At 44.6% G+C, this 12722-nt stretch overlaps 1 protein-coding gene across 4 annotated transcripts in view; it reads left to right on the forward strand.

Annotated features, from left to right (window-relative positions):
* ABL2 (ABL proto-oncogene 2, non-receptor tyrosine kinase) overlaps positions 1-10151 on the forward strand; it is a 104361-nt gene extending 94210 nt beyond the window's left edge. For 2 of the 4 annotated variants that reach the window (XM_055419181.2, XM_055419182.2), the window contains exons 12-13: positions 158-391; positions 701-10151. In XM_055419181.2, the coding sequence (XP_055275156.2) occupies positions 158-391; positions 701-1881 (1415 nt within the window). In that variant the 3' untranslated portion in view covers positions 1882-10151. Of the gene's footprint in view, positions 1-157 lie in introns of all 4 variants that reach the window. The other 2 variants (XM_055419179.2, XM_055419180.2) reach the window with 1 other exon arrangement.
* The last annotated feature ends 2571 nt before the right edge of the window (positions 10152-12722 follow it).

The raw sequence follows: 12722 nt of genomic DNA on the forward strand, positions 1-12722 counted from the left end.
ACATGATAATGTATTTATTGGTTTCCTCTGAGTCCTGCTAACACTTGACTTTTAATAGATGCCAACAACACTCTTCACAATCCAGCCTTAGTAACTCAGGCAAGTCACTTACTTTTCACAATACTGATTGGCTGTTTTTTTTTTTTTTTTAAATCAGGGTTCATTAGAAGTGCACAGGCCCCCAGTGGGTCCCCAGCACTGCCTCGAAAGCAGAGAGACAAGTCACCCAGCAGCCTCTTGGAAGATGCCAAAGAGACATGCTTCACCAGAGATAGGAAGGGAGGCTTCTTCAGCTCCTTTATGAAAAAGAGAAATGCTCCCACACCCCCCAAACGCAGTAGCTCCTTCCGAGAAATGGAGAACCAGCCCCACAAGAAATACGAACTGACGGGTAACTTCTCATCTGTTGCTTCTCTGCAGCATGCTGAAGGGTTCTCTCTCACTCCCGCCCAGCAAGAAGCGAGTCTGGTGCCACCCAAGTGCTATGGGGGTAGCTTTGCACAGAGGAACCTCTGTAATGACGACGGTGGTGGGGGTGGGGGCAGTGGCGCTGCTGGGGGCGGGTGGTCTGGCATCACAGGCTTCTTTACACCGCGCTTAATCAAAAAGACACTGGGCTTACGAGCAGGTAAACCCACAGCCAGTGATGACACTTCCAAGCCTTTTCCAAGGTCAAACTCTACATCTTCCATGTCCTCAGGGCTTCCAGAGCAGGATAGGATGGCAATGACCCTTCCCAGGAACTGCCAGAGGTCCAAACTCCAGCTGGAAAGGACAGTGTCCACCTCTTCTCAGCCAGAAGAGAATGTGGACAGGGCCAATGACACGCTTCCAAAAAAATCAGAGGAAGGTGCCGCTCCGACCAGGGAGAGACCAAAAGCCAAACTTTTGCCCAGAGGAGGCACCGCTCTTCCTCTCAGAACCCCCTCTGGGGATCCAGCCACTACAGAGAAGGATTCTCCAGGGTTGGGGGTGACTGGAGTGGCAGCTGCCCCCAAGAGCAAGGAGAGGAATGGTGGGGCACGACTTGGCATGGCTGGAGTCCCAGAGGATGGCGAGCAGACCGGCTGGGCTTCTCCAGCCAAGACTGCCACGGTCCTCCCAACCACTCATAACCACAAAGTGCCCGTCCTTATCTCACCCACTCTGAAGCACACTCCAGCTGACGTGCAGCTCATTGGCACAGACTCTCAGGGGAATAAATTCAAGCTCTTATCAGAGCATCAGGTCACTTCCTCTGGAGACAAGGACCGACCCCGCCGGGTGAAACCAAAGTGCGCCCCACCCCCACCACCAGTGGTGAGACTACTGCAGCATCCGTCCGTGTGCTCAGACTCCACGGAAGAGCCAGTCGCCCCGACTGCAGTCCAGCCCAAGTCAGAAACACAGGAGGGAGGGAAAAAGGCGGCTCCAGGGGCGGTGCCCCTCAGTGGGAAAACTGGGAGGCCTGTGATGCCTCCACCTCAAGTGCCTCTGCCCACATCCTCCATCTCGCCAGCCAAAATGGCTAATGGCACAGCAGGTACTAAAGTGGCTCTGAGAAAAACCAAACAGGCGGCCGAGAAAATCTCAGCCGACAAAATCAGCAAGGAGGCCCTGCTAGAATGTGCTGACCTACTGTCCAGTGCAATCACGGAACCTGTGCCCAACAGCCAGCTGGTGGACACTGGCCACCAGCTGCTCGACTACTGCTCAGGCTATGTGGACTGCATCCCCCAAACTCGCAACAAATTTGCCTTCCGAGAGGCTGTGAGCAAACTGGAACTCAGCCTGCAGGAGCTGCAGGTGTCTTCCGCAGCCGCTGGCGTGCCCGGGGCAAACCCTGTCCTTAACAACTTACTGTCATGTGTACAGGAAATCAGTGATGTGGTGCAGAGGTAGCCACTGGTAGCCAAGTGGGAAGATGCACACATTTCTGAGGGGAGAGGGAAAGGGACTTGTTTTACTTGTTTCTCGTTTCAGAAAATGGAAGACTGATACTTGAGTGTGTTTCTGTGAAGTACCTCAGATCTCTGAGTTCTCACGTTTACAGGTTCATCTCAAAAATAACAAAAAGCAAAATCCATAGGAGAGAGGGAAAATAGATGGGGGTCAGGGCAGTCGTGGCCAAATCAGAAGCTGCACTGAAGCATCAGGGACATGTGCCTGTCGAGCTGCGAAGGACCGCGTCCAGCCCGTCCTTACCTGGAGTGATGTGAGCTGGCCAAACAGGGCCATCCAGCGAGGCCGCAGGGCCTTTGCCCAGATATCGGGGTGGCTGTGGCTCTCACTTTGCACCACATGGAAGGGAATTGACTAGGGGCTCCAGTAGGTACTAGTGGTACTGATCTCAGTGAGCGGGTGGGGACGTGCCAAGAGGTTTTGTTCAAGGCTGTTGGAAGCTGCTGTCAGCCTGGCTCCCACAAGGTCACGGCTGCAGTAAGAGCTGCGGATCAGATGGCTAGATGCAAAACTGGGACACGTGGCCCTGTCTGTACACACCTGTCCTGTTGTCTGTTGGTGTGTGTGTTGGTGCTGGAGGTAAGAACGCTAGGATGTGTGTTCAGGGAGATTGAAACTGCTCCTACATTGTATACTGCCTAGCAGAAGCCACTTCTCCCAGGCTAGTGTATGATTTCGTAATGGATGGGGATGGGCTTTGTGCTCATTGGTGCCTATCTGTGATCCATAGGCATAGGGGGTTTCTGGTGGTTTTCCTCTGCCCCTTGCTGGGCAGGCTGTCTTCCTCTGTTCCTGGTGGCATTCAGGGCATTAACCAGCTTTGAACACTATTGAAAATAATGGTCCTGGACAGGGCTCTCAGGGAGTCCCTACATACTGACGTACTGGCCAAGGACTTGAGCAGCTATGTCTGTTTCTTTATCAACTAAGTGCCAGGGAAAGGGTGTCTTCTTGAAATCTGGCATTCAGCCCAAGAGCCTGTGACTGAGGGGAAAAGCTGGCTTGGTCCTAATGCCTCTTTCTCTGTACCTTTCCTCTCCCTTATCACCTTCGACCCAATCCAGGTAGAGTGGCGAGAAGCGCTCTTTCGCTCTGCGGATTTCAGATGAATCACCCTGAGTCACTGTCACGCGCTTTTCTTCTTTCACTGACTCCTCCTGACAGTTGTTGTGCTTGTTTGTAAACATCATGTTGGAAATATTCTTTGATATTTATTTTTTCATTTCACCTCTGTTTAGAATGCATAATTGAAGGAGCAGGTCGTTTTCGGGGGACGCCGATTAGATCCTGGAAATCTGATGGTTCCTTTTCCTTCCCTATTCAGTCATTGTTACAGAAGTTAATTAGTGTCGCTTCTGAATCTAGAACCAAATCTAACTGGTTAGATGTTATTAATACTTTCGATACCAGGTCTAAGTCCAGTGACCACTTCTCTTTTTAAAACTTTATGCCCCCTCCATTCCTTCCTCCAAAGAGAATGCACTATTTTTAAAAAAACTCATTATTTTTTTCTCCCAAAGGAACATTAACTTAGGAAGATAGGAATTCAGCACTGATGGGCAGTGAGTTTTCTTCCTGGCTCTGTCATTGATCCACTGTCAGCCCCATAGCCCCTTCTCTTAATCTGTTAAATGGAGGTAATAATACATGTTCTCAAGGGTGTTCTGCAAATAAGGGTATAGTTATCCCTTTGAGAGCCTCTCCGGAAAGCTCTTTAGTGCAGTATTGTTATGTATGAATACACGTTTTTCATTCTCCTTTTTCATCATCTTTGCTTGGTAGCAGATAATGAAATTTAAAACTGCTGAGATTATACTAATCAGGCTAAGGGGAAAAATGGTTTTGGACAGAGTTTGGTATCTTTGACCAAGGAGAAATTTTAGTTTTCATTAGAAAGAAAGGAATTCTATGGGTGTTCCAGAGGAGTCCCAGGCAAAGAGAAGAAAAAGCAGGGAGGAAACAGTATTGGGCATTCCTTTCAGGGGTTGGGTGATCCCTCTGACTGTTACTTGTTGGTGGAACACGGGCAACCAGAGATCTGGCTAATGTCTTTGTAATGTTTGGAAGAGTTCCCTTTAATTTGGATTTGAAAACCAACAATCCTCCGGCCACATTCTTCTTTGCCACTCTCCTTCGTCATATACTTCCATAAACTTGAAATTGTTTTAGCAATTAGCCTTTTAAGGGTGGGGCAGGGAAAGCTAAAACTTTAGAATATTATTATGCTGCTTTTTAAGTTTATTCCTGTCATTGTGGATGCAGGTTGAGGGATTAGAATAGTTTTTCAGGGGATTTTCTTTCTTTTTTTTTTTTTTTTAAAGCAAGGGGTCTTTTCCTGAGAGCTCTGAAAATAAGCCTTGGGGGAGCACTGCTGAGTGTATTTAAGCTCCCTGGTTTGTGCGCCGGATAGCAGTCTTTGAGGGTGAGGGCTGGTCTCACTCAGGGTGGCACCCAGCTGTCTCAGTCGTCGTAGGTGCTCAGTACGTCCATGAGTGGATTTTTTTTCCTGAACACTGTCAAGAGTAGCATTGACTGTTGCAGCACACTCCATCCACATGATGCTTTAACTGTAACTTCAGGAGTTGAGGGCTCAGGGTTCAGGTTAAAGAGACACTGTCAACTTACTATAAAAATGTAACTTAGGTTTTTTTCCTTTTTCTACTTGAAAGGGACCAGATTTTTAAAAAAACTAACCATATATAAATTTAAACATTTGAATTCAAAGCAGAGAAAACTACTTTTAGAAACTAAAAATGTAGTTTAATTTTGTCTAGTTTAAAAACAAAGCAGACAGCAGGAGCAAAAGCCCTTCTACAAGGTGTTGAAAACTTTCTGAAGTGGTTATGTGTATGCATCCCTTTGGGGTTACCACGGACTGAATCTTCTCATGTACAGATAATAAGATTTCAGTTTAGATGTTCTACCTTACAATGCAGTGTTGTGTAAAATACATCTTGTTTGTGCTTTACATGGAGTATTTTCTTAAAAGGCTTTGTGTATAATTAAAATGTGTATATTTTCCTACAGATCTCCATTGTGACTTTCAGATATATAGCCTTAAAGAAAATTGGCCTGAGAAATTTATTCAGTGTTTTTCCAGGTGACCTGTATACATTGAGTTTATTAGGTTTCCACTAGACCCAGTGGCTGGAGAAGGAAATGGCAACCCACTCCAGTGTTCTTGCCTGGAGAATCCCAGGGACGGGGGAGCCTGGTGGGCTGCAGTCCATCGGGTTGCTAAGAGTCAGACACGACTGAACGACTTCACTTTCACTTTTCACTTTCATGCATTGGAGAAGGAAATGGCAACCCACTCCAGTGTTCTTGCCTGGAGAATCCCAGGGACAGGGGAGCCTGGTGGGCTGCTGTCTATGGGGTTGCACAGAGTTGGACACGACTGAAGTGACTTAGCAGCAGCAGCAGCAACAGACCCTTTTTTAGCTGAATTATGGGGTTTAAGTTAGAATTTTTGTACACTTCAGCTGAAAGTTGACTGGTAAAATAGTGCCCAGTTAATAAAATGCTGACTTTGCTAAGGCACCACCCATATTTATTTAACAAAGTCAGGCTTTAAGGATACAGTTTAGATAAGTGATTAAGAGTTCAGACTCTAAAGCCAGTCTAGAAGGCAAGTCACATTTAACCTTCCTCGGCCTTAGTTTCTTCATTGGAAAACAGGGATAATAATAGTAACTACCTCAGGGTTGTTGTAAGGATTAAATGAGATAATGTGCGTAAGATACTTAGCTTGAGTGTCTGGCATGTAATGAGTACTCCATAAATGTTAACTACTACTGTTATTAACACTTAATCCAATGAGTTTTTACCAAGGATGTGCAACAAAATTTTCTGGGTTTTTTTTTTTAAAAAAAAAAAAACACCAACAAAAATCCTGATTCATTGGCCTCACCCTGTGGAATTCCCTGTGGGGCTGGGTCTCAACCGGTGTTTTCCAAAAATCTCTCCAGCACTGTGAGCAGTAGCAACACTCCAGCTTTTTTCTTCACAGCTTAAGAAATGGGAAGAGAAGATGTTGAAGTTACTTGCCCATGAGCTCAGAGCAGTTAATTAGTGGCAGAGCCAAGGCTAGAGTGTGGTTCTTAATTCACTTTCTCGTTGTGGGGTCTTGCCACCTTTCCTGTTGCCTTGTGAGACACTGCAAAAAAAGTGACTCAGATAGACAATCTGTCTGCATGGTGCTGCACAGTTTCGAAAGCACATGTTCCTGGCACTCTCTGACCTTAAGGGACTTGAATGTTAAGTAATGGCTACACTAGCGAAGCAGGCATTCAGTAGAACTCAGTAATTAAAAAAAAAATTATATGGGGTCATTCTTTTGGACAGACCTTAGTGACACAGCAATCTGCACTTTGTAATGAAGAAGTAGCAACTTAAAAAAAAAACCTAGTCCTACATTCCTTTTTCTTAAACAAAAACAAAAAACCTTATTGTTTCGTATCATTTTAATAATTGAGATAATGTATGAAAGCACTTTGAGAAAAAGTAATATAAAGTATTATTAATGTCTATTTAGACATAGACATCTGTAATGTCTATATAGATGTCTATAATTTAGACATCTAAATTAACGTCTATTTAGATGATGATTGACTTATAAGCTTTTGCATGCAAGGGACCTGAAAATACAATCAGCTCTGTGATTTATCACATTTATAAGTATGAAACTGCTAAATGAGTATGTGCAGGTATAGTAACTGTTTTGCTAAACTGGTAACTCAGTGCCGAATGACTTCCCAAAACTAGGGACCAACTTTCTGGTTTAATTATAAAACTTCAGTAACATGTACTCACTCCAGAACAAAGAAGCTCTTCTGGGGACCTTGACTCAAGAAGAGTGAGGCGCTCTCACCCCTGAACATTTGTCCAGCACATGCTCAGCCATTTTGTGTCCTCAGTATAGATGGTAGGAGCAGACTCGCTAGCTGTTCACGTTGACAGTGTCTTTTTTAACCTATGTCCTGTATAGTTTTGTTTTTTGAGGGGCGGGGGGATGGCTGTAGAACCAGTGCACTTTGGGAATTACTTTTCTAGGATTTCCTACCAATTATAGATGAGCTTGACATTTATCATCCATGTTTTTTTTTTTTATCTCATAAGAGGAGTAGCGGAACGTAGCTCACCTCTTCAATTATAAAGATACTCAAGAGGAAGTTGCGTTGGTGGCCGCTTCCGAGTTGTAGCTCACTGCTTTTGGGCCTCTCCTGCTTCCTTCCATTTTTGCTACTGATGTCTGTTACCATCAGGCTCTGCATTCAGCCCCTCACGCCCCAAGGCATTCGCGTTGAGCTGACAGAGTTGTCTACATTTTTATTCTTGATGATTTTGGGGTTTCATCATCTTGCTTGCATTAACTCATTCTACCTGGATTTGGAGGCCATCTCTGTGTCCCAAGCATCTGTTATGACCAGTCATCTTTAGGTAAGTGTCTCTGGACATAAATTTCTTCTTATATATTAATAGACTTCAGCTGTCTGTATCTCTGTCTCAGCTTCTGTCAAGCCAGTAGCTCAGTTCTTTGGTACCCTCCCGCTTCAGTCGGGGACATATGGGAACAGGCGAGGAATAGGGAAAGGCAGCCCTGGGGTTGTCCGTACCTTCCACATGACCGCCCAGGGACATCTCTACTAGCCAGAGCCTCACCAGTCAGAAAGGAGAGGCCTTGGGCTGGTTCTGAAACTTGTCCCACTCTTTAACAGTGGGGAATTTATATTCTTTGGAGGGAGTTCTAGTTTTTCCAGCTGCCAGACTTTTAAAAGTAAAGGCTGGCTTTTCTTTGGCAAACCAGCATTGTTGCCTGGAGTGACAATTACTGTTACCTGCTTTGTTGCAGCTCCGTGACAGCCAGAAGTTCACTGCCATCCTCTGCCCTCCCGTGTGACTTGGGGGAGGGGGTGGGGAGGATCTCAGGGCTGTTGAATGGGTGGCACCCTGCTCCCGAGCGTCTGCCCCAGTGACTGTCTTCTGAGCCCCAGTGGCCCCAGCCTGTCTTCTGTCAAGTTTACTGCAGAGTCCCAGAAGGCAAGTCTCTGCCCTGGGGCTGCTGCTTTTCACACCACCCGCCTGAGCTGTGTGTGTTCTGTCTTGAGATAACAAGGGTGCCAGAGATTTCCTTCACTTCTGACTCCACATCCTAGACCCACCTCTCCCTCAGAAGTTAGGAAAGACTCCGCCCTGTGATCACCCAGGTGATCATCAGTGTTTCTCTCTGGGTGAGGAGGCCAGCGTGGGGCCTCTTGATTGTGGGCTGACTCGGAGTGGCAGAGATCATTCCTGGAGAACTGTGCCTTCAGAGATGGGTTTCGTGTGTTCTGCAGAGGAAAGGATTTGTCGGCTCAGTTGGTGTTGCATGGTTGTTGAACTGAAACCGGGGGAAAGGAACTTCCTGGTGGCGGCTCGGAGCCACAGTCGGTGGCCGTTCCCTGCACGCGGACTGCTGGCTCGGGAGACGCTGCGTGTTTCTCCACCTGCTTGGTGAGCAGGGGGAGACGCTCTCACCTGGACCCTTTCCACCCTCCAGGTGCACCATCACAGATTTGAAACAGTTGACCTCTCCTAGAAAATTCACATCCTTTCCCTTCCCCATTGCTCTGTGACCTGAACACAGCAGCAGGGCCTGTGACCTCAGCCCGCGGTCACCGGTGACGTGTGCACAGATCTTCAAACCTGCAGCCCATCTGTGGGAAAGGATGTCTCCTTTTAAGTTGAATGGCTGTGGCGTGCCCCTCGCCCCCCAACCCCAAACACACACTGTGTGTCTGTTCTGTGAGATTCTCTGTTCATCATTGTACTCAAAGCAGCAAGTTTCCGGATTCTTCATGTCATTCAAGCTGCTGAGCTATTACACACACAGGACTTGAGGTCTCGGTGAATTCTCGCTAACTCTTCAGGACATGGGGGAGGTGGACTGTGAAATGCCAGCAGGCTTTTAGGAAGGAAATGCGTAGTTTGTCTGATCGGAGCTTGCTTAGATTTGCCTCTAAGCCTCAGGATAGGCATTTTGAGTCATGTAATTAAGCACTATAAACTCTTAATTGGAGAATGGGACTTCTGGCTAGTAAAGTTTTCACATCAAAAGATAATTTTCAGCATTTCTAACACAGTAATAACATAGGTAGGCCAAACAAATTTATTCTCGATTCAGAAGTTATTGGTGGAGAATCCAAATACTGTTCTATACAGTTCAGAAGTAGTGTGCTGTGTGTTAGGGGTGGCGGGAATGCTGCCAGACAGGTGTTCCCAATAGATGAGGGCCAGGTAACCAGCCTTCCTCTGTTTGACAAACCGGTTTTCACTGTGACCACTCTTAGAACTCCCATCGTGAAGGACATTTGCTGAGACTTTGAGAAGTCACCTTCATGATACTGTCCTTCAGAGAAATTAGTATTCAGCAGCTGGAAGGACCCATGAGGTACTCCTCTTACCGTTCTTTAGGGCGTATGTTTGGACACCCCCATATCTCAGATCTGCGCAGAGGGTACATGCGATTCCACGTTATGTACATACACTGTTGTTGTGCTAAGAAGGAGGGGAGTGGGAGGAGCTACTCAGATTTCCCTGTGGTGACTGGAAGCTGTGCCCTGGTTAGTGTGTGTGCTGTGAACAGGCTGACTGAGCTGTCTGTGCATGCTCAGAGCCCTGTCCCCTGGGTAGACCCACACTTTTCTTTCTTTGCAATCTTAATTCTGTAGTGACTATCAGTGGAGAAACTCCAGTGTTGTGCTCGCTTGGCAAAAATAAGTTTGAACATTTCGTGGTGGTTGATAGAACTTTGTCCTTAAACCATATGATTCAGATTCTTTAAAACTTGTTAAATGTTTATACCAAAGGTCACGCTCTGCAGGTGTGTGTGTGATGGGTGCGCAGAGGAGCAAGTCTGGAGGGCCCACCCCTGGGTGCGTTGCTAAGGGGACACAGTGAGACAGTATGGGGTTTAACCGAAAACACATCAGTCATGGGTCACACTACCAGTGTTGTCAGGTATTTGTTCTTGTTATTGTAATATATTTTCAGGTGTTTTGTTTTTCTAATTTAATACTTTCACCCTGTTGTCTGACTGTGAACTGCTAACAGTGTTAAACTTGATGTAAATAATGAGACCCTTGAAAGGGGAATGCTGTCTGCCTGTTGTCTCACAAGGCTTGCCAACTTGTGTTTTATTTTAAATAAAGGTTGCAATATTTTATTGTCAATATAGGCTTGTGATTGGAGTGTTTCTCCCATAATTTTAACTGATGGGTAATGTAAGCATAATTTCTCTCTTTATATATATATAAAATGGTATCTCTAAGGTAAAGAAGCTGATTTTAGCAAGCATCCCCTGGAACATTCTTTTGAGTGGTCCTTTATGAGTGTGGCTACTCATCCTCTGATGGATTAGTTTTGGAAATGGCCAAAGGATCATCTGGAGCCCAGCTGATACACAAGGTGAGTGATGTGTGTGAGTCTGTCCATTCATTCATTCAACATGAGCTGACTGTAAAATGAAACTTCATTCTCTCAAAGTTCATTCTGAGGACAGCTCCAAATAAGTTCTAAAAATGTTTGGAGCCAAAGCAGCATTAATGGAGTAAGTTCAGAACCTCACAGGAAACATTCTAGTCTTCTTTGACTTGGTCTTCAGTTTTTAAGAAATGAGTGATTTCATTGCTTCTTAAAAAGTAACGTTTGAATTTTATTAATTTAATTGGAGGCTAATTACTTTACAGTACTGTGATGGTTTTTGCCATACATTGACCTGAATCATCCATGGGTGTACATGTGTCCCTTCAGCCCAAACCCCCCTCCCACATCCCTGCCCGTCCCATCCCTCTGGTTTTGAATGTTTAATATATATAGTTTATTGAAGTGTAGTTGACTTACAATGTTTCAGGTGCACAGCAGGGTGGTTCAGTTATGTGTGCATGTGTGCTCAGTCATGTCCCACTTTTTGGGACCCCGTGGACTGTAGCCCACCATGCTCCTCTCATCATGGGATTCTCTAGGCAAGAATACTGGAGTGGGTCGCCATGCCCTCCTCCAGGGGATCTTCCTGATTGAGGGATCAAACCCGCATCTTCTGTGGCTACTGCATTGCAAACAGATTCTTTACCTCTGAGCCCTGGGGAAGCCCCAATTCAATATATGTGTATATATAGATTCAGTTATGTATACACATAAACTATTTTTTGATTATTTTCCATAATGAGTTATTATATTAACTATAGTTTCCTGTGCTGTGCAGTAAACCTTTGTTGCTTGTTACATATCTGTGTTTTTAAATTAGAAATCTAGCACTTTTATCTAGTTTGTTTTACTTTTTCTGTTTCACTTGTTTTTCAATTTCTCCTTTTCTTTTTGATATTCTCAAGCCTTTATAAAGTATAGTAGAAAAATTTTTGTACTTGTAAATAGTATGTATAATACATTTTAGAAAACTTAGGAGTTTCTGCCTAGCTAAGAAATTTATGACATTTTGATTCCACTATTTGACTTAGTATGAATAGAATGCTCATTTCTGATAGAAGTGACATTTTGCTGAAGGATGAGTAGCATATACTCAAGCAATGCGTGCATAAGGTTCAATTAGAATGGCTGTTGGAGCAGAATTTGCCATTCCAAAATGCGCTTCTTTAGCATAAGGATTATTTTAAATTGGTTATCTATAAGAAATTGCAGACACAGGAGAAGCTCTGAAAACTGAGTAAAAGTTATCATTTTGTAAGAGATTTACATTTGTGAGGGAGCTCTCCACTTGTTAGGGTATCTCCCTTGCTATTCCTGGAAGAGGAGGATCAAATCTCTAGAAATTTAACAATAGAGAAGGTGGTGACTTGTCAGCAGATCTGCAGAACAACCTCACATTGGTTTACTGTGCTCTTCCTGGTAACCGTCCTTAACTGACCACCAGCCCACACCTCCCTGCCCCGCCGGACCCAATATCTGCTTTTGTCTTTAGCTGAAAATAGTATTTAAGGTGATAACCTGCTATTTTGAAGTTAGTTTTCCTGTGTCTCCCCCATGTATACATTTTATTAAACTTTTATTTTTCTCCCCTTAATCTTATGTCAACTTAATTACTAGGCCAGCCAAAGACTCTAGAAAGGGAAAGAGGAAAAATTTTCCTCCTCAACCCTGTTAAGCATCAGTTTATACGCCTCTGTACCCTCCACTGTCAATCCTTTTCTCCCACACATTTTTAGTTTAGGAATTCTTGTTTCAGAATTTTCTGAGGAGAACTTCCCATTGTTATCTTCTCCCTCTTTGTATTGCTTGCAATACTTTCCAAACCCGAGGCTATGGCATTCACAAAAAAAAAAAAAAAATCATTTTAGAAACAAGTCATTAAAGTGTTGGAGTTGGACTGCCTGAGTTGAATCCCATTTCTCCACTGATGAGCTCTGTAAAGATAATTAAATCTCTCAGAGCCCCAATTTTCTCAGTTATTAAATGATTACATTGATCCCTAAGTCATAATGTTAAGGATTACATGAGGTAGTTTAATCCTCAGTGTTAAGAATTACATGAGGTTAGGCAGCACATATGGCACATGACATGTCTGCAAACGTTAAGTTACCTGAAACAAACCAGGGGTCTGAGAGAATGGAGGGAAAGGCCCTTTCTGGGCTTTGAGTATGGTGCCAAAGTTCTGTGTCCTGAGTACTTGATAAATACTAACTCATTTAATTCTCACAGCCCTATGAGGTAAGCACAGTCATCACCAAGGTTAAACTGAAGTTATCAAGAGTTTTCCTGTGGTCTCACCAGTGGGCTGAGCCGTTTCT

Source organism: Moschus berezovskii, chromosome 17 (genome assembly GCF_049115385.1).
Source record: "Moschus berezovskii isolate FMDL1 chromosome 17, NW_MosBer_1.0, whole genome shotgun sequence".
NCBI classification, from domain to species: domain Eukaryota; kingdom Metazoa; phylum Chordata; class Mammalia; order Artiodactyla; family Moschidae; genus Moschus; species Moschus berezovskii.